The sequence below is a fragment of the Scleropages formosus genome, chromosome 20, assembly GCF_900964775.1.
Source record: "Scleropages formosus chromosome 20, fSclFor1.1, whole genome shotgun sequence".
Lineage (NCBI taxonomy): Eukaryota > Metazoa > Chordata > Actinopteri > Osteoglossiformes > Osteoglossidae > Scleropages > Scleropages formosus.
Window position 1 is genome coordinate 13,155,546 of NC_041825.1, and position 27,421 is coordinate 13,182,966.

At 38.7% G+C, this 27,421-nt stretch overlaps 2 protein-coding genes across 4 annotated transcripts; both read left to right on the forward strand.

The window, feature by feature from the left end:
- Positions 1-4,906: 4,906 nt before the first annotated feature.
- On the forward strand, positions 4,907-9,735 carry pvalb9 (parvalbumin 9). Of its 3 annotated transcripts, none has more exons than XM_018761572.1 (5): positions 4,907-5,324; positions 6,044-6,111; positions 7,293-7,425; positions 7,711-7,820; positions 9,525-9,735. In XM_018761572.1, the coding sequence occupies exons 2-5, from the start codon at positions 6,051-6,053 to the stop codon at positions 9,548-9,550; spliced, it is 330 nt and encodes a 109-aa protein (XP_018617088.1). In that variant the 5' UTR covers positions 4,907-5,324; positions 6,044-6,050; the 3' UTR covers positions 9,551-9,735. The 3 variants fall into 3 exon arrangements, with proteins under 3 accessions (XP_018617088.1, XP_018617089.1, XP_018617087.1); XM_018761573.1 differs by having other exon boundaries at positions 4,907-5,147; XM_018761571.1 differs by lacking the exon at positions 4,907-5,324 and having other exon boundaries at positions 5,983-6,111.
- A 2,303-nt stretch (positions 9,736-12,038) lies between these two features.
- On the forward strand, positions 12,039-27,388 carry ccz1 (CCZ1 homolog, vacuolar protein trafficking and biogenesis associated). The gene is made up of 17 exons (XM_018762173.2): positions 12,039-12,163; positions 14,051-14,125; positions 14,267-14,363; positions 14,608-14,705; positions 16,952-17,045; positions 17,967-18,047; positions 18,229-18,276; positions 18,367-18,450; positions 18,710-18,885; positions 20,482-20,563; positions 20,939-21,000; positions 22,701-22,812; positions 23,415-23,448; positions 23,759-23,876; positions 25,062-25,220; positions 25,332-25,459; positions 26,234-27,388. The coding sequence occupies exons 2-17, from the start codon at positions 14,112-14,114 to the stop codon at positions 26,287-26,289; spliced, it is 1,443 nt and encodes a 480-aa protein (XP_018617689.1). The 5' UTR covers positions 12,039-12,163; positions 14,051-14,111; the 3' UTR covers positions 26,290-27,388.
- The last annotated feature ends 33 nt before the right edge of the window (positions 27,389-27,421 follow it).

The window sequence follows — 27,421 nt, forward strand, 5'->3', positions numbered from 1 at the left end:
AATAAACAACCGAAACCAACAAATGATAATCAAAGAATTGAGCAACATTGTTTGCAGACCTTTTCCAATCCAACTAATGGTTAACTAGAACTCAGTATTTTAATCAACCCCATGTAGAGACAATGACCCACCAGAAGAGGTCACTTTTAACCATGCACTGGTGTAAGTTAGTAACTTACCATCAGAGTGCCACTACATAAGTTCATTCATTCATTCATTCATTCGTGCATTTGTTCGTTCATTTGTTCATTCATTCATTCTCAATAACAAATTTGTGGCGGTCTGGAGCTTTTCCTAGAGCATAGGGCAAAAAGCACAGTGCAGCCTGGATGGGACACCAGTGTGTCAAAAAGTAACACATTCACACAATATGTGCAATATTGAGTCACCAGCCACCTCAAGGGCCACCGTGCTGCTGCCCGCAACCATAAATACAAATCAATTTCAATACATTTCAAAATAGATTTCAACATAAACAATTTTTTTAAAGTTTCCTTTAACTGGTTAAGTGCCTGTTATTCCATCACTGAAAGTTCACTGATGGGTTAATAAGCGTAATAACGTCCTTCCTCCTTTAAGAATATTGCAATGAAATGCACTGCTTGGAGTAGCGGATGGTGTCCTGGTGCAAGCTGTTCACTTAGATACAATACTTTTACAGTAAATGGACATTACTTACTGTCCACTTTAGAAAACCGCATCGTTGAATTCCACCTCCTGCTGCAGTACCTTAACCGAGGTACTTACCTTGAATTGATAACATAAGAATGTTCTGCAGTACAAAACTTTAAATCATAGTATGTTGCTTAGCGTGCAAACACTTTTAGATGAGTTGCTTCAGATAATTAAAGAACACTAATATGGTTCAAATGAAATGTAGCGAAATCCGTGCGGCTCAGCTCGTACCCATGTCTGCGGAGGGTATGATTTTTTGGTCATGGTCTGAGAAGGTGGTCATGACAGGAGGTGATCTGGACGTTCTACTTAGAAACTTTTAGTGTGAATAGGAAAAAATCTAAATGCAAAGGCATTCCTGCTGTTAGGATGGCTAAGTAAATTGTTTGGAGAGACTAAAAGGCCTAACCAGGCACCATGGTTCTAAATACCTGCACTAACTTACCAGCACACAATAAAGTAAATGTAGAAAATTTCATACACACGTTTGGAATCGTTCAGTTGCCTCTGAGAAATTTATTCAGTAATGTGTTTTCTGTGAGATGTAACGTGCGTCGCTTTGGAGAAAAGCGTTTGCTAAATGAATAAATGAGGTTCAGCTTCTGAGAAGCGATCGTGTCGCCAGGGAACCACGAGGTGGCGCGTGAGCCATGTGACGTCAGCCTGTAGCGCTGAGCGCCGAAGAGCCCGAATGGCGCCGCACCGAGTTCCGCTACACGGTTGCTCGTTCATACAGTGCTCCCGTTTCTTCTGTCAAACTGTTTATTCCTCTTCATTGATCGCATTCTTACATGTTCCACAAATGTCGCAGGGGTTTGTTTCAATTACAAGGGAAACTTAATACAAAATAATTTTGGAAGGCAAAATTTAGCAAATACAGAAAAATGTGAACCACAATTGTTTTTGCTTTAAGCTCCACAAACTATAGTTTTAAACGTGACAAGCTACCGGATCAATTTTGACAGAGATCCTGCTGTTGTTTCTTGCAATAAAATACCGCATTATAAACCGTCCCCAGTTTCAATAATCATGCACCGAAAAGGCACAGCTCTGCATGTTCAATTCATACATAAGAAATGTGAGAGCCTGGCTGGGGTTCGAGGAGTGTTCTGAAGGTCTGAGCACTTCATTTTTGTCTTGCAGCCCACTTGGGGGTGGGGTGGGGGGACAACACCTGCTGTCAGGTGAGGTTCGCTCCCCATTAAGACTTTTTAACAGAAGATGTAAGTAAGGTGATGGATTGTGATACTATGACTGGGGAGGTTGTGTGGGGGTTTAAACACTATAACAACCCACATTGCTGTGGGTTTGAGCAGGAGAACACATCCATTGTAATTGGTTGAATATATACACACACACACATTTTCTAAACCGCTTGTCCCATACGGGGTCGCGGGGAAAAGGAGCCTACCCGGCAACACAGGGCATAAGGCCAGAGGGGGAGGGGACACACCCAGGACAGGACGCCAGTCTGCCACAAGGCACCCCAAGCGGGACTCAAACCCCAGACCCACTGGAAAGCAGGACCCGGTCCAACCCACTGCACCGCCGCGCCCCCCGGTTGAATATACATTTACATTTATTTAACAGATGCTTTTCTCCGAAACAACTTCCGAGTAATTGTGTGTAGTGCTACTAGCTCACACACCTTATTCAGCAAGATGACTTACACTGCTAGATACACTACTTACACTGGGTCACTCATCCATACATCAGTGGAACACACACACTCACTCTGTCACTCACACACTAAGTGAACCTGAACAGCATGTCTTTGGACTGTGGAAGGAAACCCACACAGACATGGGGAGAACATGGAAACTCCACACAGACTGAGCAGGGAATCGAACCCACATCCTCTCACACCACCCAGGTGCTGTGAGACAGTAGCGCTACTCATTGTGCCACCCCTATACAGTAAGGGGGGTGATTGCATCTGCCAGTGGTGGAGAAAGAGGAGAAAGCCTGAGGGGTGCTAAGCAGGCTGGTTTGGTGTGAAGGTCATTGAAGAAATGGGGTCCTTCGACCAAGAGCATTATTTCCTTGTGTGTCGGCATTCCAATAAACGTTCCTAACGAACGCTGCCTGTGCATTCTTCTTCGCCCCATCCGAACCCAGAGCACTGCACGCCACATTTCTTTTCTTGTAATGTACAGGGGTTGGCAAAAATTCTCTACCAAACTACTCCTTCATTCTTCAACAATGGATTGCATTAAATGAAAAAACTCAATGATTATATACATGTAATACAATGGGGTATGTACGACTGTGCCCTGGCACCTTTCAGTTTCAGGCATGGTTGTTAAGTGGTCAGTTTATTGCCCAGCAAATGCAAACTAGAGGCTCGGCTGCTCAGTCACAGAGCGGGAAGGACGAGACACTTGTAAAGAAATTAGTAAATGTGAATAAATAAATCATTGGGTTGTAACAGTATCGGTGGTGAAGTATCACTGTGCTGAGTGACATCAGCTTGGGAAAGTAAGGAGCACCATGGGCTCCAATGTCCATTCTCATCTGCCTCTTTCTACAAGCCGTACAGAAACTTATTTTCAAGAATTTTTTTCATTTGACTGTAAGTTGCCTTAGTTTTAAAATATTACATTTCAATAGAAAAACAAATACATTGCAAAGAAATTATTCCTCAAAAGAGGACTCAGCATGTACAGAGAAAACATCTATAGTAGTGAAGAGTACAGTACTGATGACATTTGCTGTATATTTACTGTTCCGCAGATAGGAACAAGCATACCAGACTAATATTTCCAATGAGCTGATCCATCTTTATATAAAGATACCAACAATTTAAATGAAAATTTTAAGAAAAAAAACAATAATTAAAATTGGGTCATCCCACACTTTATGCCTGAACAATCAGAATTTATGTGATATGTGGTATCGCCTCTAAGAATAATTTGATGTGTTCTATACCCAGTTCCACCCTTCAGAAATTTTTCTGAAATTAATTTCATGATTGTGAAGTGTTACGTTAATCGCTTAAATCAACCTCGGTGTGTTTGGTTGTGTTTCATTAACAAATGGCTTTGGATCAAGACATTGGTAACAGGAATATGTCCAAATTAATATTTTGTATGTCATTAAATGGTTTTGAGAATTTGATAAAGATATTTGAGAAACAAATTGTTGACCAAAATGATAAACACTGAATAATTCCATAGCCTGTCTGAGGTACATATTGAAGTGTATGTAACTCAGTTATTCACTCACGATTGTTAACCACTTGCCCAAGTCGTGGTTGTGGTGGTTCAGACCCTATCCTGGAATCACAGGGCACAATAGGGTACAAGACCATTTGTTGTGGTTAAACTCTGACTGTGGAATTGCCACTATAAAGTAAAAAAAGTGCCTTACCTTTAGATGTACTTTCTCCTTACACTTCATTTTTATTTAAGTATATGGTCCAGTTCAAAAGTTAAGGGTTGTGGGTTGTGCACTGTCATGGAATGTGTAGAACTCCAGTAAACAGACTGCAAATACATTTAATTTGACTATTTATACACTTTCAGTCTTAAAATAAACTGGAACATAACCTGTTCTTTTGTCTGTTTTTGCCTCTGAAAGATGGAAAGAAACGGTCATTTCAGTGGAGCTGCTATGTGATGCAGGCCTTCCTACAGAACGCTCATGCACTTTCAGAAAAAAAGGAGGTTCAGCTGTTCTGTCTCTTCTTTCTCTTCAACATTATGTACATGTTTATGAGCAAAATCATTGATTTCAATTTGTGTAATGGAGCTGGGGTTTGGCAGCACATCATGATCTCAGACATTTCTGAATTTAAGACAAAAAACAGAAGGTATATCCTTCTGCGGTCTGACAAATTAAGCCAAACTGTCTTGACATTCCTTCGTCAACAAATCCAGTTTTACCTTACTGGCATGGCAGGTAAGCCTGAGAACCTGGAGCTGGTCTGAGTCCATCTGCCGTGAATACAGAATCAGAACTGGAGTTCAAATTTATTTTAGCAACGCTGCAATGAGCATGTAAACTGTATTATTCTGGATTCATTCAAATAGAGAATGCATCTTGAGCTCATCTGAAATTGAACTGACCATGATGCCATGCAGCATATCTATGAATTTGTTCTTTCTTTCTTTCTTTCTTTCAAAAATGAGGAGCAGAAGATTCTTCTGGAGTGGTGTGATGTGGGTGGGGTAGTAGAAGAGAAAAAGCACTTGTTGTTACTTAATTTGCCACCTACAGGGGGTTTTGCAGATGCCCGCAGCCTGTGTGCTCCCGCCGGCTGCGGAGAATATAAATAGTAAAGGTTAATTAGTTAGGTAAGAAACTGGAGAGGCAGCAGCGCGCTACTCGAATTCGATACGCGCACAGGTAACTCAAGCGTTGCTCATTGTCTGCGGGGCCGGACCGTATATAAGGGCACTTTTGGCGCTCCGGCGGAAACCACTTAGCCTTACTTGTGTGTGGATCAGCGGCTCGGCGGACACGTCCACGCGGTAAGTACTGGCGATCCCGACACACGACACGACACGACACGACACTGTCCCGAGAGGGAGTGGGAGATGCGCCGCGCGCCGGGACCCCCCTGGGATGCCTGGATCGCGCGTGCCGTCGCAGCCCTAACGCAGCACTTTGTTCCGAGACGCGTAGCGTTTCGCGATCAAAACCTTATGGTAAGTTGCCTCAGCTTCACGAAATAATGATAGGGTGTCATGATAATATTTTTACTGGAATGCGCAGAGAAAATGACGGGCGATGAAGGCCTGTGTAGGTGATTTAACTGGAGTTTGGGTTCACTAGAATGACTTTATTCATGCTGGGTATCGGACAGTACGTTCCGTCCCGTCCGGCAGCGCAGTTAACATGTGAACTTTTAGACTTTGCTGTATTCGTAGAACTGCATCACCTGGGAAAATATGAATAAGATTAACTTTTAAGAGGTGAAAAGGTCTGATTTTTTTTTTTTTTTGGAGACTTCTGGAAGATTTGTTCAACTTTTCATCAGAGTTATTCAAACGTCTTATACTTGACTGATTTTAACTAAGAACACTAGTAGAAAAAAGGTAAAATAAGCTCAAGATCGGCATTTTCTTATTGTTAGGCAAAGCATTCTGATAGACATAATGATAATCAGTTCACTGCAGTATGTTACAGTGTATCCGATACCTTTAACCCCATGTTGCCCCCAGGTTTATGTGGCAACATTTAGTTTCTCAAACGACAGTATTTGGCAATTTCGATGCCTGGTGAAAAGGACTTTGCATGCATTTTTGGGTAATCTGGAACTTACCAATAACATTGCCTTATATCTTACAAATTTCTGAGTGGAAGTGCACAGATTGAACCTTTCAGGAGCAACTATGCTATATTTACAGTATTGTGCTTCCAACAGGATTAATATGTCACTCACTTCTATCCTTTCCGCTGAGGCCATTGAAAATGCTATTAAGGACTGCCAAGGTAAGTGTTACACATGAAAACAGTTTCAGTGCACAAATACAGTCTGCCTTGAGATGTTCTAGTTTATTTGGCAAAGATGGAACAAATGGGCCTACATTAAAAAAATAAGTTACTATGATGTCCTTATCTGTGGCAATGGGTAGCCTTATTGTTAAGGACAGGCATGTTTCATTCATTTGCATATTTAGGTAAAGCTTTTAACCAAAGCAACTTACCATTCACACATGTTTACAGCTATGCACTTTTTTCTTTTACCAGAGCAATTTTGAATAGGTGCCTTGCTCCAGATAATTACAGTAAGGAGTAGGATTCAAACAGGGGTCATTTAAGTACAAGGCAGCAGCTCTAAGCGCTGTGCTACCTTACAGTTCATCTTAAGATTGAAGTTTGCCTGCCCAGACCTCTACAACTGTAAAATCCTTGAGTAAGGTATCCCAAATTGCTCAGACTATAAAATATCTGTAAATAATCACTGAGAGCATAGAGTAAGGTCTATGGGTGGCGCAGTGAATAGTGCTGCTGTCTCACAGCACCTTGATGGTGTAAGAGGATGTGGGTTCGATCCCTACTCAGTGTGAGTGGAGGTTGCTTGTTCTCCCTGTGTCTGTGTGGGTTTCCTCCGAGTGCTCTGGTTTCCTTCCACAGTCCAAAGACATGCTGTTCAGGTTCCCCCTTAGTGTGTGAGTGGCACAGAGAGTGTGTGTGTGTGTGTGTTCCACTGATGTATGGATGAGTGACCCAGTGTAAGTAGTGTATCTAGCAGTGTAAGTCATCTTGGTGAATAAGGCTGATAACACTACATAGAGTTCATTGGAAGCTGCTTTGGAGAAAAGCATCTGCTAAACAAATAAATGTATTAAGGTGAACCTGGAACAGAGATTGAATGGGCTATACATAAACTTTCCATGTGTCTCATAGACTGCAGTATTGCAAAACCAGTGGTTGTATAATTTCTTTGACAGTTGTTATTTGTTGAAACTATTTTGTTATTCTGAAGCTCAACTCATTACACATCTAAATAAGAGATGTAGCTAGCTGTCTCCATTAAAATAGTGGTTATTGGTTGATTTAGACCTCCGTAATCTCATTTCACTAATATGAAGATCCTCAGTTGGTACTGAAAGGTCTTATTTTCCCTCATTTAAGCAATTCATCACATATTGTTGTTCTTGCCCTCCCAGCTCCAGACTCCTTTTGTTATAAAAAGTTTTTTCAGCTGTGCGGCTTGAGCAAAAAGAGCCCCAAGGAGGTGCAGGATGTTTTCCGTATCCTGGACGATGATGACAGTGGTTACATTGAGGAAGAAGAGCTCAAGTCAGTACATTCGTACGCTTGGTCTATTTTATGTACATTGAACATCTGTGACTTTTATTGTATTCACTTCTCACTTTTATATCAATGATCTGCAAAGCATTTTTTGATACACATATGATTTCTGTGGAGTCCTGCTTTCTGATTTTTTTCCTAAAATTGGTCCAAATTAGGAACAAATATAAAAGCTGGAAAAGGATGTAAATACCTAAACAGTTTTAGTTGTATGCATTTTTGTTTTATAGAGTTATCTATGATATCAATAAATGGTTGTTTTTTATTCGTTAGGTTCTTTCTTCAGAAGTTCTCCCCTGGTGCTCGCTTGCTGACTGAAAAAGAAGCCAAATCTTTACTGTCAGCTGGGGATGATGACAGTGATGGCAAGATTGGGGTGCAGGGTGAGAACTTCTTTTAATGCTCACACTAAGACTAGGCCTCGGTCATTAATGTAAGCATGTTAAAGACACCGAAATTCCAGGATAAAAGTGTATAAAATTAAGCTATATTGCTTTGATGAGCAGCTAGTATAACTTCACACACAGCATTTTGGTGAAATCTGCCCTACCCTACAGGATACGAAAACAGATTGCATCAGGGTTTCCAGATGTGTTTTTTTTTTTTTTTTTTTTTTCCTTTGAAAGCAATGGAGTCCTCAAGCTTTTAGCTGTATTTGACAAGCGGTTCTGAAAATGTGTGTGTGTGTGTGTGTGTGTGTGTGTGTGTGTGTGTGTGTGGCTACACTGTAAAACCGCGAACCAGGTTACATAAAAAATGTCAACGTACCCATTTCCTTCTTCCATGCTGAAAACTTAAATTTTGTGTTTTATGGAGAAGCTTTTAGAGATAATTACAAACAGTTTTATACCTAATTTGGAGATGGTGCTGTCAGTATTACTGATGCTACAACTATGTCTCTGGTTCAGATGTAAAGGCACTCAGTGGAATTAAGTTATAGCAAGTACTGCAGAACTTTCTCTTTACGGTTATTCTGACCTAAGATCTGCAATACTGTAATTTGAAATCTGGTGATCTGTTAAGCTCCTGTAATATATTTCCAAACACCTTTCAATAAATTTAAGCAAAGTTCCTATTTTCCACCATACCCTTGTTATGCAGCCTGTTTATAAATGTTAGATAATGGTAACTACCCTAAAACATTATTTCCTTTCAGTATCTAGGGTGATTAATTAAAATAATCAGATGCCTGGCAATAGATTTTTGGCCTATATTATCATATATATTTTACTTATTTAATTTATTTATTGTTGGAACGCTCATTTTAATTTTCCTTGCAATGGACTGGCATCCCATGCGGGGTCTACCCTGCCTTGCTTAATGCTCTGTAAGTGTAGGATAGGCTCCGGACCCCAGAAACCTCACCTGAACACGCAGTAAAGAATAGTGAATGAAAATTATTAGACACACACACACACTTTCAGAACCACTTGTCCCAGAGAACCAGAGCCTACCCGATAACATAGGCCATAAGGCCGGAGGGGGAGGGGACACACCCAAGACAGGACGCCAGTCCATCACAAGGCACCCCAAGCAGGACTCAAACCCCAGACCCACCAGAGAGCAGGACTGTGGTCCAACCCACTGCGTCACCGCACCCTTATTGAAAATTATTAAAGAAAGTCAAATCTAAAACAAGAAATTTAAAGTAGTCATTTTTTACCTTTTTATTACAGACAGTTAAGGACTTAAAGACAGTTGAAATAATCATGAATTTAATTCAATGTCAAAAAATTTCTAGAACAACCTAATATCGAATGTAATATTGGAAAAGAAAATGGTTTTAGGTATAAAATGCATTATTCTAATAGAAAAATAATTATCTAGGGTTAAACTGACGTTTCAAAGCATTTCTTCTTCTCCAAGATTCCTCATGTTCATAGCACTTTTCGGTCACTCAGAAACAGAACCGTCACATATAGTATATAATTCCATTTCTTTGTATTGAAAGGTTTTCTAGTACAAAGTTAATTGTATCGTTAAAATAATTTTAAAGGAATATACAGAGATAATTTGTTACTCTTCAATTCTGACACGCTATGTGCGTAAGATGGCTTTGCATTAATACCGTTGTTTTTCTCTCCCAGAGTTCCAGACTATGGTTCTATCCTGAAATAAACCAAAGAGGGTCCCTCTCCAGTCATGGAACATACTTTAGCTTCCATTTTATTTGCTTTGGATCTTTGATTGTTTTTTCAAACCACTCTCCAATGCATGCTCATGCTGATTAATTTTTATTTGTCTTTTGAACACATTTTAGAAATCTGTGATATAGTGCTACCCCAGTGTACCAATAAAAACCACTGCATAAATAAACAAATCCATTTTAATTATGAGTGTGTGTGGTGTTCTAATTTTAATGGTTGAATTTAAGAATTACTAACAACTCTTTAAGCTATTTTATAAATACAGAAATGTGATTTGTTCACTAATCACCGCAGCCTCTTTCTGATAACTCAAAAACTAGCATTAAAGTTTAATTATTTGACAAAAAAATTATCACTTTATGTACAGTAGAAATGCTCTTTACTGCACACTCCTTACTGCATTCAGATATTACACATATTTCAATCAGTGTCTTACCATAACGAAGTTTTATGTTTGCTAGTATAGCATAATAGTAGAAGTGGCAATGAAATGGTAATCATTTTAATGGATTTCTAACAGGTTTGATTGAGAGATTTATAAGTATGTAATTTTTTTTTTTTTAGTATTTTTAGATTCAAAACAGGCTGCTCCCTTCCTTTCTAAAACGTCAACCTAACAGGATAAAATATATGCCATGTGCTGCATTCTGTGATTCTTGCGATATTCTTTAAGAGCTCACTGCATTGAAAAAAAAAGCTTTTAAGAGAAAAATACTTCATTGTTAGTCTTTGCAACGAAAAGTAAATTTTAGATAGTGTGCTTAAGGTGCAGTGATTTATCTTGTGTTTAGTAGAATAAGCAGTGAGTTAAGTCCATGCCCTTAGCTGACATGTGACTGTCTCACCGGTTAAAAGGAAGCCTGGGTTGACATGAACACTAGGTACGCCATGTACAAACTTCTGGGCTCTCAGATAGCCACATTTGTTTTGCCATCACAGGGTTATGTCACTAGCCCATTGCAGCCTGGAATTTCTGTTTCAGTTGGACTGGCACATTTATGCCATGGAAGAAGGGATTACAGCACCTAGAGTTCCTCACCCGGCCTTGCATCAACACCCCCCACAGAGCTATGAGGCTCCTGTGTGTTGGCGGTGACCATTAGTGTGAGACATGGCTGCTGTGCTTCCCTCCAGCTTTGTACTGCCAGTGCTTCTCTGCATGTCACTGTGTGGCCAGCAAGCTGTGAAAAGGGCAATCAGCCTGGCGTGAAACCATGCTGGAGAAACTGATGGCTCTGGGACGTCAATAGAAGCTGTGTTGCTGAGCCTTATTCAAAACTAAAGACTGTCTGAAGTGATGAGAGAAAAGCTCAAAAACATTCCAACATAGTAAAGAGACACAAATAATTTTGCTTGGTCTTTAATTATAAAGCTGCCAACACAAAATTACACCGGACAGATTATTACATCCATTGTCAACAACCGCTTGCCCCGAGCGGGGTCGCGGTGAGCAGAAGCCTTACCTAGCAACAGAGGGCGCAGGGCTGAAAGGGGAGGGGACGCACCCAGGACAGGAGAGGACGTCAGTCTGTTGCAAGGCACCCCAAGCAGGGCTATAACCCCAGACCCGCCACACAACAGGCACCGGTCAAACTTGCCACGCCGCCATGCCAGACTGTTACAGCTAAAGGAAAATTTTGTCTGGAAGAGGATCTATGTTAATATTTTGAGAGCATATTATCCTTACATTACTTCATTTACCGGACGCTTTTCTGCAAAGGGACTTCCGATGAACACTGTGTAGTGTTATCACTCTACACCTTATTCACCGCGGTGACTTACACTGCTAGATACACTACTTACACTGGCTCACTCATCCATACATCAGTGGAACGCACTCTCTGTCACTCATACACTATGGGGGACCTGAACAGCATGTCTTTGGACTGTGGGAGGAAACCAGAGCACCCGGTGGAAACCCATGCAGAGATGGGGTAAACATGCAGACTCCACACAGACTAAGCGGGGATCAAACCCGCATCCTCTCGTACCCGGACACTGTGAGACAGCAGCTGTACTCGCTGTGGCACTGCACCGCCTTTTAACAATTAAGATCGGATGTGACTACCTTTCCTTTAGGGTTAAAGCATCTTGATTCATTTCTGAACCTGATTTACAGCATTAAACACGGCTGGATTTTTCTTATTGAACAAAAAGTATTATGGTTTAAACCAAAAATTCTCCAAATGTGCCTGACAAAAAAAAATCTAGAATTTAAACAGACAATTCTGTGCTTTGCCGAAGCAAAAATGTTTCAACATAAGCAATGGAAAAGGTTCAGAAGAAATTTGAGCTTCACAAAAGCCTGCCAGATAGAATGGAGGTTAAAGTTACAACGTGATAAGACTGCCTATTGCACGATAGCAGGACACAAACTGCAAGAGGGAGAGGCCGTCTTCCGGTACATGGGAACTACATTTCCGGAAGTTTGCGATATCCACCCGAGCTGCTCCAACTGCAACACGCAGCTGGCTGTTAGAAAAGCAGGAAGGATGTGCCTTTTTTTCACATGATTAGCTAGCTAACTGCACTCTGGTATATGTAAGACACCGGTTTCTTTACGTGATATGCGTTAAGAGGTAAGTTTGGTTTTATGAGAAATGCACGTGAACCATTCGTTTTAGAACCGGCGGCGGGAGGGCGAGGTATGAAGGACTGGTACACGGACGGACTGGGACTGGGACTGGCACTGGGAGACTCAGACTGCTGTCGAGTTTTCAGACAACACTGAAGCGTGTTTACTTCTAAAAATCTGTTGTTATGGTCCCTGCGTCTTCACACATGAATATAAATGTCTTTTTAGACTTCCTGAGCAACATATGTGGTAGAATTGCCAATTGGAGGGTACCGTCCCTACTGTACTGAGAGAGTCAGTCAGTGTTAACGGGCTGTTGCTAACAACCAGGCTGGTTGCCTGCAGCAGTGATTCTCTTGAGCAGCACAGCTCTATCCACACTAACTACAGCTCGGGTCTCTCTTTTTGTGCAAGAAACCTTCTTCTGCATAAGCATATCATATATGTATAATATGATCAATAACTGCGTTTTTTTTCTGTTTGACAGTTGGGCTGCAGTTACACAGTTTAAGGCAGTCGTGTTTTGCTTCTTTCAGTTTTCATGACGTTTCTTTGTTTTAAACCAAAACAGAAAATTTCATCTCTTAGCTGTGCATTCAAAGTGGTCCAGGTGTTGAGTATGATTTGTTTAATTTTTAGAAGTGTGAAAATAGTCGATCTGGAATAAAGTGAATATTAGAGTTTGTTTGGTGTAAATGCTGTTGACATAACTTTGCGCACACAAGAAAACACAAGCGGACCAGCTGAAAACAACCAGTGTCTGTAGTTCTATATTGTTTTTGCAGCATACCTTGGTAAAGTGGATGAATCCCCACTCTCAAGGTAAAGTGGAGTATTGTACACAAAAAGTGATGTGTGCTGTGCCTCAGTTTTGCCCCTATTCATGAATTCTCTCTGAAAGATTTATTATTAGTGCTTTGGTGGTTTTCACTGACCCATCAACAAATTGAGGGGCTGGCTAAGCACTCAGGGGTTGTGCTGATCATAAATAAGGTGGTGCTCACACATCAATGTCTCCTCTGCTACTCTCCGCATGATCAGAGACTGAGAGCAAAGTGTGGCTAGAGGACCCATCTGCTCATTAGTTTTACCCTAGTTTATCACAGTATTACAGTACTGTTTACTAAAGTGCTGTAATACTATCACTGGCATTTGGTAAAATACAGCTCTGGAAGTTGGATGAAGATCTCATGCACAAAGCACAACTAGTTTTTCAACAATACTGTATAGGGGGTTACAGCTGCAAAGTTGAATATAGTATCTGAAAGAAAGCGAGAGAGCACTGCAGCTTATCTGTTGAACAACTGCATGACACTGAATAATGTGAAGATGTTCTTAAGACTTTCGTTTGTGTTGCAATGCTGGAGAAATGCAGCCAGGATCAAGGTGTTATACTAATAATGCAGTTTTAGTATTAAATAGTTACTTAAAACTCATCTAGGGGTGAAGATTTAACTTCACGGTATTCTTGTGGTTTGCTGGTGTTGAGCAACATTCTTTTTTACTCTTAAGTGAAGTGGAAGAGAAATCAAAAGTAGCTGAGCAGTTCCTGAGAAATAAACTTTAATGAAATCTTTCTCCTGTTATAACAGGGCTGTTATGAAAAATAAAATGTTTTTAATCTGTATTTTGTTAAATGTACAGTTAGAATAGGCTCTGAACTAAGTTGTTGGTAAGGAATAAGTGATTGTATTAAATGGTAATTGACTGTATTTAACCCATTTCCTCAGGGAAAGTTATTATCTAGAGCTGTGGAGGTTTTCATTTAAAAATTATGAAATAATTCAGTTTAACATGTACACTAATGGAGTGTGTCTTCAATTGTGTTGACTGTCAGTAGTTTCATTTATGTTCTTTGTAGTTGAGGCATATTTATACTTTGTGTTTACAGGTGTATGGCATGACCTCAATGCTTTTGCAGAACAGAAAAATTTCAGAATAAAACTACACTAATGCTGATGATAAGGTAAATCGATTACAGCTTTGATAGAAGAAGTCGGCATAGGGACACCTGGGTGACATTTGTTGATCCAAGTGTTGTTTTTCAGTTTTATCAGTTTCAGTTTTGTTTTTCGGTTTCAGTTTTGTTCTACTCTTTCCTTTTCAGTCCAAGAATGGCTACAGGAATGCAAGAGAAACAGTACACTCCATCCTTGCTTAATTTTTTCATCTACAATCCCAAGTTTGGCCCACGAGAAGGAGAGGTGCAGTCCCCTTTTAGTTTTTTTTTGTTTTTTTTTTTTTTTTTTTTTTTTTTTTTTTTTTTAAGTATTAATCTTAAAATTATTATTTTTTTTAAAAAAAAAAATCTTAAACCCTTGTCTATGGTAAAAAGCAGTGCTGTGTGAAAAGATTCATGGTTAAGCTCACTTTCAGACACCTTCAATAAGGCTTACTTTGTCGTACAATTTTTAATTTCAGGTTTTTGTAATTCTTTGTTCTTTCTAGGAAGAGAAGAAAATCCTCTTTTACCATCCTAGTGATGTAGAAAAGAATGAGAAAATCCGCAATGTGGGATTGTGTGAAGCAATAGTACAGTTTACTAGGTAAGGAAGATGGATGGAAAACCTGTCATGTTGAAAGTGCAGTGCAATCTTTCTCCACATTACAAAGGTATTGCATTCCTAAAAGAGCCTTAGTCAGATGAATTGATTACTCATTTTTATTTGTTTCTGAGCCCCAGCATTGGCACCCATTTATGTTGGCATATCACCAAGTCCCATGAAAATGGGAACAATTCAAAAAATAATAATAATAAATCAGTTGTCATAATACCACATAACAAAGCAGCTTCCTTTCATTAATTACTCTTTAATAGTGTATGACTGTCAACCGGCAGTTGTAAGTTATGTGCTGTACACATAACAAAGACTTTCATCTGGGTTCTCCCATTTCCTTCCACAGTTCAAAAACATGCTTTTCAGTTTAATTGATTACTCGGAATTGCCCATTGTGTATAAATTTCTTCAGTTGTTCTACTGCTGACTCCCTGGTCAAAAGTTAACATACAGTGCTAAACATGTTTATATTGTAATTACTTAAAAAGAAAGTATAAAAAAACAAAAATATGCACAAAATAATTAAAATACATATAAATGTGCCATGAATAAATCCCCCCTCTTGAGTTTACATGGGTTTCCTGGCACAGTCCAAAAAAGTGTTTTTCAGGTTAATTGGTGACTCTTAATGGCCTGTTGTATGTTGCATTGTTCTGCTGTTTAAATGGGTGTGTGACTCTAGGGAGTTCAGTGCAGTGTATCTAGCATTGTAGTTCACTTTGAATAAAGCTAAATACTAGATAGTACTACAAGCAGTACTATCATTGTGCATAGCTTTGGAGAAAAGTGTATGCTAAATGAATAACTAACTAATGTCTTGTGCCACTCGGCTGTGGCGAGGTTGGTATAATCTAAATTAGATCCTTATAGGCATGAAGTCAAAGCAGGGGTATTATGTCTTCTTGTAACTCAATTGAATGTATCTGGTGGTATGGTTTTATCAGTGTTTTTTGTCTAATTCAGTTACTTAAAATTTGGTGTGCTGATTTTTGATCACATTCATAGTGTAAGCTTACCAGCATTATTTTCTGATTGGAAAAGTATTGGTTAAAGGAACAAATGGCAATGGTACATGCATAGTAAAATGGTTGTTCTTTTATCAAATATTATTCAATAGACAAACACTGATTTCTTGGATGCTTTTCTCCAAAGTGCCATACAACTCAGGGTTACTTCGTAGTTACCTTATAATGAATAACTTGCTTTTTTTTTTTTTTTAATTTGTAATAAAGGATGAGTTGTATTGTCAGTATGCCGGTGTCTTAACTAAATATACCTGTGTAAATTATTTGAACTGAGTTTGAACTTTATTTTACAACAGACGTCCTGGGTGTGTCCCCCTCCGGCCTTATGCCCTGTGTTGCCGGGTAGGCTCCGGTTCCCCGCGACCCCGTATGGGATAAGCGGTTCAAAAAATGTGTGTGTGTGTGTGTGTGTGTGTAAAATTAAACCTGTGTGTAGTGGGTTTCCATTGTTAGAGGGTCATCATGCTGGACATACTGATGCTCATAGTCCTGTTGAACCAACACCCTCACAAAATATTTAAAAGCCTGACCTTATGGTAGAAATGCACACCGTTGGCTCTATCAAACATTGAAAATGTAGTGTCTCGGCCTGAGAGTTAGCTTCAGTATCTTTTATGTATATTACTGTATACAGTACTGCCCCGAGATGTTTGTACTAGTCTAGACAAACATGCTTGCATGTCTAACCAAAAATCCACACCATTAACATACTGTTGACCAGTGCATAAGAGTCTGACATTTTACCAATATGGGAGACAAAAGTGGAAATGAGGAAATGGGTAGAACTAAGTGAATTGTGCTTCGTAAGATTTGCTATCATGTTAAAAATGGTTATGAATGAACATGATGTAAGAACATTGAGTTGTTTTCAGGCATCTGGTTTCATTCTTCAAAAATTCTGACAATTCAGGATTTTTTTTTTTTTTTTTTTTTTTTTTTTTTTGGACTGGGTCATGTGTCTCTTGTGACAGTCACATGGATGCCCTGGGCAAGAGGATATATGTAGACATCAGAAGGCCGTGGATGATGAATGCATTGTCTGTATTCTTTAAACATTATGGCCAGGGTGTAGAAATGATTCTAGCATGAGTATAGGGAAAAGTTACCATTTTGTTGATGGATTTGAGTGTGTGGCCAGCCCAATATAATTTTTTTTTTTTTTTAAATCCCTCTGATCATTCACTCTCCATCACTGTTGGTGTTTTACAGAACATTCTGTCCATCAAAACCAGCCAAGTCTCTACATACACAGAAGAACAGGCAATTCTTCTTTGAACCAGAAGAGAATTTCTGGATAGTCATGGTACTTTGCATGTTCATCTTGAACTATATTTGTGCTGAATTCATAGTACAGTAAGAAATAGACATTTTATTTACATACTGTAGTTAAGAACCACAGAAATGTTAAGTACTTGCTTCAGTAATCTACTTATGTAGTGTTTAAGCATTGATTCAAACAGTTATGGGTGGACTGCTATATAATTAATTATGTGTGTTAAGGGACTGTTAAAGGGAATTAAGTGTGATATATTAACAGTATATTGTTTGTGTCTTGTCTCTTTGCATTTGACATGTAGACTTGAACTGGGTGTGCAGGAAGATGGGTTATTTGCTGTTTTTGATTTGGAAACACATCTTAAAACAGTCCTATTAACTCTGCATATCTAAAGTTGAACTGCTAGTGATACAAGAAGTGATACAAAGAATGCTTTTTTTGCCTGAATTAAATGGTTTGAGGTTTTTTTTTTTTTTAAAAGAAAATCCAATCTACATGATTAGGAATTGTTGATATTTGGATAAAATTTTATGCAGCTACTTGTGTGACGTATGTTGGTTCATATGGTGGAAAGTAACAAATCAACTGTACTTTAGAATCACGTGTCTGCATCAAAGTCTCTCATTCTGCTAATGTAATGCAAACATTGTTTTTTCTATGAGATGTATGTCACTTTGGAGAAAAGCATCTGCTTAATGAAGAAATGTAAATGTGTGCATTACATTAGTTGATGTATTATGTATACTACAAGTGGGTAAAAGTTCAGCAATAATCACACACACACTTTTCAATAGTGTACAATCCATTAAGAACTTGAAATACTTGAGTCAGAATACTCAGCTTTATGAATGTAGTCAAGACAGTGTTCCCATGGTAGTTACAATGCTGTTTTGCAGCAATGTTTATGTCTGTCCATTGTTAGTAACAACATCGCTCTATTTACTGTAGGTGGTCCGAAACCCAATGGTAGAAAAACCAAATAAAGAGGGGAAACCACCAACTATAGAGTATCAGGAAGAAGAAATCTTAGTAAGTGGTTTTTTATATATAATATTTTATGTGTCATTGTGTAGACTGATAATCTGTCAAGAGGGTCATGATTTGGTTGGTGGCAGTTGGAACAAACTGAACACTGAATTTAAAAGATGTTCTTTTTTTTTCTCTCTCTCTTTTTCTCCTCCTCTCAACTTGTCTGGTAAATTGCTTTTAGGACACTGTGTATGGCGCTGTATTACAACAATGCTACAGCATGTACAAGGTAAGGCTTTTAAGGGGGGGTAAATCATGATCGAAATCTGCAATGTCATGCAAGTCCATGTTTGTTAACGTCTCCCTTGTCTTCTTTCAGCTCTTCAATGGCACATTTGCCAGAGCAATGGAGGCAGGTGGAGTCGAGCTCCTCACACAGAAGCTTGAGAAGTTCTTTTATAGGGTAATGCTGATCTTAAATAAAACTAGTGAAAACTCATTATATGGTTTTTCTTTAGTTTCACTATCTGAATTCAAAGCTCTCCCTAAAACAACCCTGTGCCTGAGGGAATGCTCTTATTGGATGAGATCCTAACATTACAACCAGTTCCCTTACTGTTAGGCTCTATATCCCATCTGTGAGAACCAAACCTGTCCTATTTGATCCATTTCACAGACACAGTATGTATTAGTAACTTTTTTTCCTTTCCATTTGTCTCCAGTATCTACAAACTCTACACCTTCAGTCTTGTGATCTTCTGGATGTCTTTGGTGGGATCAGTTTCTTCCCCTTAGACAAGATGACCTACTTGAAGATCCAGTCCTTTGTAAACAGAGTGGAGGAGAGTCTCAGTCTGATCAAGTACACAGCCTTCCTCTATAATGACCAGCTCATCTGGTATGGTTGGATTAAATACATTTTCATGGTTAAAAAAATAGTGGGGTTTGTGTAACATGCAGCACTTACAGAAGTTGGGCACATAAGACCAGGATGTAACGGCACAATTGAAAGTGCTCATTTCTAATGCAGAATGGATCTTGCTGTCTAGGTGAAGAGTCAAACCTGGGCTATGTAGTTAGCCAACATTTATCATATTCTGCATTGATAAAACGTAATTAGTACTATTTCATTATGCCAAGCTCTGACTTGACCAGTGTTTCTTAGCTAGCCACTGTATTTGTACTTCCAAAGAACATGTTTGCCACCTACAAGATGCCTGTTGTTTTCAGTAAGAGATTCGCAGCCACCTGCCTGTGTGAACTCGCCTGCACGTTGTTGTGTTGTTTGTGTTAAAAATGACGCAGGCTGAAATACAGCGGGGGGGATATGTACAGCCCTAAGACCCTGGCTTAGACCCACTTTAGCCTTCCCACATACAGGAGGTGTCATCCAAGCATAAGGTGAAGCTCCCAGGTACTGAGCTGAGACAAAGCAGTGGTTTGAAAATGAAGCTGCAGTGGAGTATTACAGTCAAGTTTTTGTCATAAGCAGTTATTTAATTTTATCTTTTTTTTAAAGCTTCAGAAATAAATGTGAAGGACTGATACTAAAGTTGCATGTCCGTTTGGGTGAAATGACTTAAATCAAGACTAAGTTCTGGTCTTGGTATTTGTGTCCCACTGGAATCTCCCAGAAGGACAGTTTGTCCTTATGGCTATGACCTTTCTAGCCTGCTACCTCCCTTTATTTTTATAATAATAAAAAATCTTCAGTGCTAAGTGTTGCTTCTGTTGCTCAGGTTAGAACTGCCACTTGCGTAAATCTGATTACTTCTCACTGTCTGCTCTCACACTAGCTTTAAATGATATTATTACATTTCTTCATTGCATTATCTTGTTGCTGTTAAGCAGATGCCTATAGGTGAAAGGTGAGTTTTATGACTTAAAGCTTTACGTGTTGCTTGTTTTTACTGCTTGATTATTGAAGTCATTTAGGATCATAGTTCATGTTTAACTGTACAACAGCATATCTGCACTTAAACTACTAGGCTGTGTGAGCTATTTTATGTGACATCCAAAATTTTATTTGTATGATCTATTTTATACTGTAGTGTAAACTAGTACTTCAACAGTATTGCTGTTCTTTAAGAAAAGAAATACTGACATGGGATGTATGTAGTCATAGAGGTACAGCTAGGTGAAGGACCAGGTGTAGTTTCTCGTCCTCTCGCTTACTTTCAGTAATATTTCTGATGAATTTGCAATAAGTGCCACATAATATTTAAAACGTTAAAAGGAAGCTGTAGAGTATTTCTCAGTAAGCAGTAATTGAAGCCTCTGAGGCAGAGAACTGCTGGATTTGCTTGTCCAAGCTAAGGTATTAAATTCAAGGGAGTGACAGCTCTCTGCCTATGTACAGAGATGTCAGCAACAGAAAATAGGCCTAAATTTTATTACTGTCAAATTGTTGTTTTAATATGCTGAATATTTGTGACAACAAATTCACGAATATGTTGACTTGAATACCCCCATGTGTATGTTTTTTGGGTTTCAGGAGCGGTTTGGAACAGGATGATATGCGGATTCTGTACAAGTATCTGACAACATCCTTATTTCCAAGGCATTCTGAGCCAGAGGTGAGAAACAGATGAGCTGTCAATACAGTGCAAGTACTAAAGCTACACTGTGAACTGTAATCTTCATGTGAGACTCTTCAGAAATGGTAGCTGTTAGTATTTGTCAGACTGCATTGCACTGGTAGGTAGACCAGTTCTGCTACTACTGGTGGAATAACGTGAAAGCTGAATTATATCATTTCAATTGAAATGAATGTCAGTGAAGCCAGTTCTTAATTTCATATTAAAAAAATTATATATTGTAAAAAAATAAATAAGTAAAATAAAGTCTAATAAGTTTCTTCAGTGTTTGAAAACCAGAATTGTTTTGAATTAGTATATACAAGAAGGGGAAAAGGGGGGTGTATTAACATGGCTGTTTTCTGTGTGGAATAGCTTGCGGGCAGAGACTCTCCTCTCAGGCCAGAGGTGGCTGGGAACCTGCTGCACTATGGGAGGTAAGATCTGATTGGCCTCTGCTTCACTGGAGCTTCAAGACACTGGCCCGCATCCCAGAAAAGAAGAATGTTAGAATATCCTCGGTTTAGCTCAACAGCTGTTTGCCCAGTGAAATTAAATTATACTCAAATGAGAGGACAGCACACAAGATGGACATACTGAGAGCACTAACAAAAATGATTAAAGGGCTTTAGTATGATATAACTGAATCGAAAATATTGTGCCACCAAAAAAAGCTCTTAGGATTCTTTATCTCCTGATAGATTCTTGATCTTTCAGTGCTTGTACCAGCACATGATGGTCTTATTCTAGGATTGTAATGAGCTTTGCAGGTTATTCTCAGATATGAAAGGGATTTTTTTAATTTTTTTTTCCTGTGTTTGCGCTTTGTGGACATGGCAGTACCAAGGCACTCTCTAGTCTGAATGTCAGACCCCAGCTCTGGATCTTCAAACCACTGGCAAAGGGCCTGGATGCCCAGTGGTGACACAGCGAGGAACACCTAAGTGGTGTAGGGGTGACCTATGACAGGGAGGAAATTGGACACAGTAAGCCTGAAATGACCCTCCTGGGCTGAATAACAGGATAAAGTAACGAGGAGATGATCTGTCTCAAGGGCAGCAGGGTGAGAGGAATAGTGACTGTGTGATTATTGAGACGCTTCACAGACACATGCGCCCCAGGGATGAGGACAGTACCCAGGGTTGTTTCAGGCCTCCCACTAAGCTTTCTGCAGGATTTCTGTAACCCAATGTACTTTTCCAGATCTGCTGTCACGCATATCTACAAATGTGTTGGCAGGTGCCCTTTGTAGCCTTTGATATGGATTATTATTAAGAAGATAGTGACAGCAGAGGTTATCTTTTATTGAATGTAATTGTCTTTGTTAATCTGTGCAGTATATAATATTCCAGATCATAAATTTTACATTTTCAGTTTTTATTTCTTTTGATTGCAGTTTTGGTCTCTTATATAACTCTGAGACAATCTTTCTTTGGAAAAGGAGAATGTTGCTGCCATGAATGATTGACATAAGGATGTTAGCCAAGAGCTGTGGTGAAGGGTGATTCAGCCACTTCATTCACAATGCTTATGTTACATCCAGACATCAATCTCCTCGTCTTTTCTAACAGACAGGTTTAATTGGCTACATAATAAAAGGGGAATCAGGTAGCTGCACTCCTCCAGAAACAGGTCATTAAGAAGCAGACCATATGTAACCCCAGCTAGAATACGACTCGAAATGTTCATTACGCGAAATAAGTTTTTAAAATTTTTTTTTTTTAATATATATAGTCCTTAAAGCACAAGTAGCTGGTCAGCTTACTTTATTGCTACAGTTAAGTGGAGGCTTTTCTTCATTTTTTCCACTATTAAGAAAGTTTCCTGTAGACAATAAATGTGCATTGCGTGGTTGGACATGTGTCCAATAGCCAAAGTATACTGAAAATATTTTTAGTACTGTTGTAACAAAGTAGTTTGGAATTGTAGCTGTAGTAGGTTTCCATTCTTTGTCCTTTAAAGGTGTTCTTAATCTAAATGAAAATGGTACATTTTAGTAGCAGTATACCTATTGTACATTTTACAAGTTATGCTAATTATCACTGATTAATTCTGGTCTGTTCCAGTCAATTCACTTTTTGGTTGATGTAACAATGGAAATGATGATATTGGTCATCCTCTGTCTTTGTTTCAAAAGGTTTCTGACGGGACCCTCCAACCTAAAGGATCCTGAAGCCAAGTTCAGATTCCCAAAAATATTTGTGAATACAGATGACAGCTATGAGGAGCTTCACTTAATTGTTTATAAGGTTTGACTTGCAGAACCCTTTAAGTAGTTACTTTTTCAGAGTCCTAGGAAGTTTACTCCAAAACACACAAAAGCAGGATTTTCTTTCCAATCTGTATTTACTACCTGTTGCTATTTTATAATCTAAATTATTTATTCATCTTCTTGCTACATTACTTGCAGGCTTTCCAGGCATCTAGTTTAAGTACACTGTAATGCAGTATTTTTTTTCTTGTGTTAGATATCTGCTGCTTGTTTCAGTTCTGTGTATATTTTCTTTTGAAAAATTTAAGCACCTATTTTAAATATAGGCATGGTTTTTGTTAAGGTCAGCAACAGGAGTATTTTAAGCAACAAATGTTGCTTGAACTGTACAGAAGTTTTCCCACAGTGACAACTTAGTCAATTAGTATCTATGAGTAAAGTACAAGTTTCAGGCAAATAAAAAGTGACCTATGAACCTTTACTTACTTGTTATTCTCCATTGTTCTAGTCTTGAAAACACCTCCGTAAACTGAATTCATATGAATTGCAATCTCAAAATGAAAATAACTTAAGGATATTTGTAGCCATGTTTTCAAAAGGAGTTGTCTGACACCAGCTATGTTCTGTTCCTTTCACCAGGCTATGAGTGCTGCTGTTTGTTTTATGATCAGTGGTAAGTGTGTAACAAATGTCACAGTATGCACAAATCCAAAAAGATACCCAGTTGCTGGTTTAAAAATTTTAAATCCTGCAGATGTTATGTTCTTTACCCATGGACTTTTAAGTGGTCCGCATCAAAAACTTTATACTACAGATACATAAGGGCATTCACATCTCCTCATGTGCGGCAGGGAGTGAGTCATACTCTTTCTTATAGACCTTAATGTACCCAAGTATTACTTTTTTGCCATATAGAACATTTTTCATGTTTAATTCTGGTTCAGTGAGAACATTCTTCATCAGTGACCTTTTCCTGTCCACAGCCTCAGAAGAGTTGGGCCGTGAGTTCTGCGAGCAGCTGGATGGGCTGGTGGGACCCCAGCTCACACTGCTGGCTTCAGACATATGCGAGCAGTACAACATCAATCGCCGGGTATCAGGGTCAGCGTTAATCCTGACTTGCTAAAATTACGGGATGTGTCACACCAATTAAATTGGTGTAATCTTTAAAAAAACACTATCAGGGTTTTCTCTTTAATTTGGCTAAAATTCTAAATGACAATGGAAAATATAAATGGCATAGTAATCAATTATTTTTTTGATGTCTCGGGAAAGTGTCATACAAATTCCTGCGTCATGCACATACAAAATGAGTGTAAAATAGGCTTGCTGCATGTCTTGATATAAGGCTTGGATGTGTACTTGCTGCATGTCTTGATACACGGCTAACATGTACTTTTGAAAGTGATTGTAGGAGACTATTAGGAACAGCCAAACAGCGAGTAGCTTTTTTTCTACAGCTCCATATAGGTAATGTTTAATTTTTGTTTGGCTTGCGAACAGCTGCAGATTGCAGCAGTTCTGCTGGATAGTTAATGTGATTATTCAGTGGCTGTTACTGATGCCTTTGTTTTGTTGTCACCAAGGCTCGTGGTTAAAGCAATGACAGGCTCGCCTTACGCATTAAGTCTGAGTGAAACTTTAATGTGCAAGGTGTACTCTGCTTGTGAGCAGCGGTGTCACCAAGGTGAAAAGACAACTTAGTTATGAGACACATGATGTCATTAACGTATTTACTAGTTTTGACATATTTAATAAGTAACTTTTCTAGTGAATGTTCTGTGTTGAAAGTACAAGATAATGGAAAACTTTCGGCTAAAACACTATATTAATGGCACTTGCATACAGGACATGTACTGCTCGTTTGTTCATTGGAAGAAAGATTAGCTTCACCTTCTCAGTATAGTTTCCACGGTTTTTAAAAGTATTCATCGTCTTAAGTTAATATTGCATACAATAAATGTTGGAGGAAAAAAGATTTTGTGGTAAATGATATACCAGTTTAGGTAGGAAAAAGTTGAATTTTAGATACAAAATTTGCAAAGCATATCGCATAAATACTACACATGTAGTATTGTGGTTAATATAGACAAAATGACATTTGACTAAAATCACAATGGATGGATGTCCACTGTAGTGTAGAGAGTAAATGTTTTGCCAAAGACCAAATCTTTTCTCAGACATAACCGGTTTTTAGATATTCACCTTATAAGTAAGTGAGCCTAGCTAATATTTACTGAGGTGATTGAAAGTATTACAGTGCTTTCGTGTCTTAAACATATGCAGGCCAGACAAGGAGCCTCAGTTTAAGTTCATCTACTTTAACCACATGAACCTGGCTGAGAAGAGCACCATCCACATGCGAAAGACTGCCAGCGTTTCTCTGACCTCCGTGCACCCTGACCTCATGAAGATCCTTGGGGATATCCATGCTGATTTCGTGCGGTGAGCAGTCACAGAAAAGTGGGTTTACAACTGGTCATCCGGGTTGCACGTTGGCGGACGTGGCCTTGTCCATTGAGCTCTCCTTTGAGTGTTCCTGTGCTGCTTTCTTAGGGTTGATGAGGATGAGGAAATTATCGTCAAAGCAATGACAGACTACTGGGTGGTTGGCAAGAAGTCCGATCAGAGAGAGCTCTACGTCATTTTAAATCAAAAGAATGCTAATTTGATCGAAGTGAATGGTAAGTCTACGTATTTTGTACTCATACCAAGGATTGGTAGTAAGGTTAAGAAATGATAAAATGTATGTGGGAGGGAAAAAAATTCTTGTTCTGTGACAGATGTGCCATGGTCTGTAGCTGACATAGCGGAGGCCTCTTTGCAAGTGTTTTGACATGTTAGAACGTCGTTATTACGGCGGCCCATGTTCCTTGGTGTTCGTTACCACTCTTCTTCCTACATGATTAAGAGGACTGCTACACCCAGTCAGATTACACCACTTCTCAGTTTTCGCTCCAGTCCAACTGTGGCCATAAGATCTTCTCATTATCCAACCGTGGCTCTATGGCAGCATTAGGGTCAGGTCACAGTTGAATTGAATGGGTGTGTTTTTAAGTTCCAGTTCAATGATTAAGAGTGGAAGTGTAACTGAAAGCTTAGGGAAGTAAACTGACTTGAATGTGACACTTGACATGAATGTAAAGAAAGTACTTCTCTATTGTTACTGGAGATGTAAAATTTTACTGCAAGCAGCTAAAGGTGGTTTGGGTGCCTGGTGATAAGTAACTAAAGATGATGTTTCATTTTAGCCACGGCACCTTTGAGGCGTGCTAAACAGGTTGGAGAGAATATTTTACTGATTAAGTCATTCTGTTCACAGCCCAGTATCAGTCAGAAATATAATTTATATCCAAATTCAATAACGTTTCAGTTGAGCTCAAAGGGTGGAACTGATGATGGTTGAAAAGAAAATATGCTGATATTCATTGTCGCGTCTCTGTTTTTGTGCCCAACAGAAGAGGTGAAGAGATTGTGTGCCACACAGTTCAATAATATCTTCTTTTTGGATTGAAAGAAGTTTGAAACTATGGACCCTTTCCTCTACACTATTAGTACAAAACTGGTGGATATGCTGGTAACAAAGACAGCATAATTTGTAATGCAATAATTGCATTGTAAAAATAATTCACATCAATTTTTTTAGATTTTATTTAACCAGTGGTTAAATATTCTTATTTAACCCAATGATAGTTCACTGTTGTAATTACCTGTAATATCAATTTTATCTTAAATTAAATTTATTTTTCAATGGAATGTAAATATTAAGTTACAATTAACAGTTATTTTTGTTCTATTTAGTTTTTCCTTTTTAAAAAGGTGTATTGTAACACGGCATTTAAATGGATATACACAAACTTTGTATTTGGCTTTAATTGTCTCATTACTTTGGAATGCCATCATCTGAACAGTATGTGGTTTGTAAACAGCCTAAAGTTTAAATAAACTAAAATTCTAATTTTCCTTGTTGACTTGGTTTCAGTGTTTCTTGTATTCATCTTTCTACATGTTAATAGCATTTAAAGTGAATGAACATTTTTCCAATTGGGCAATGAAAAATAAGCAGTGCACTGATGCTCTGTCCAAGAAATGCAGTACTGTGACAACCAAGTCAAACGTATAGCTGTATGCCATTAAGAGAAATTTACATTTTCATATGTTGTAACATTACACTGGCCAAATTTCCAGAAATAAACATTATCCAGTTTAGTTTTTTCTTCACTTGTCTATTTTGTAAAATCTCTGTTTGTAATGGAGTCAACGTGACCTGTGTTCACTCTCTAAGCCAGTACAGTGCAACCAAATAGAATGGGAGAGATCACCTTAATTCAACAGCGAGTGCAGCAGGGAGTGAGTCATACTCTTTCTTACATAGACCTTAATTTACCCAAGTATTACTTTTATACTTATATACAGTACTAACCCTAACCCTATGTCTGTTCCTGAGTGTCAGTGATCAATAAGATGGGGAATCCTGAGTATAATTAATGGGATAAGTGTCATTTCACATTGAATTGGAGTTTGTGGAGATAAGGTATTTTTCTATAATTCATTCATTAATATCAATAACTTGTCCTAATGCAGGGTTGCAGTGGCCCAATAGATATCCTGGCAGGATAAGACCCTGGATGTGATGTCAGCCCATT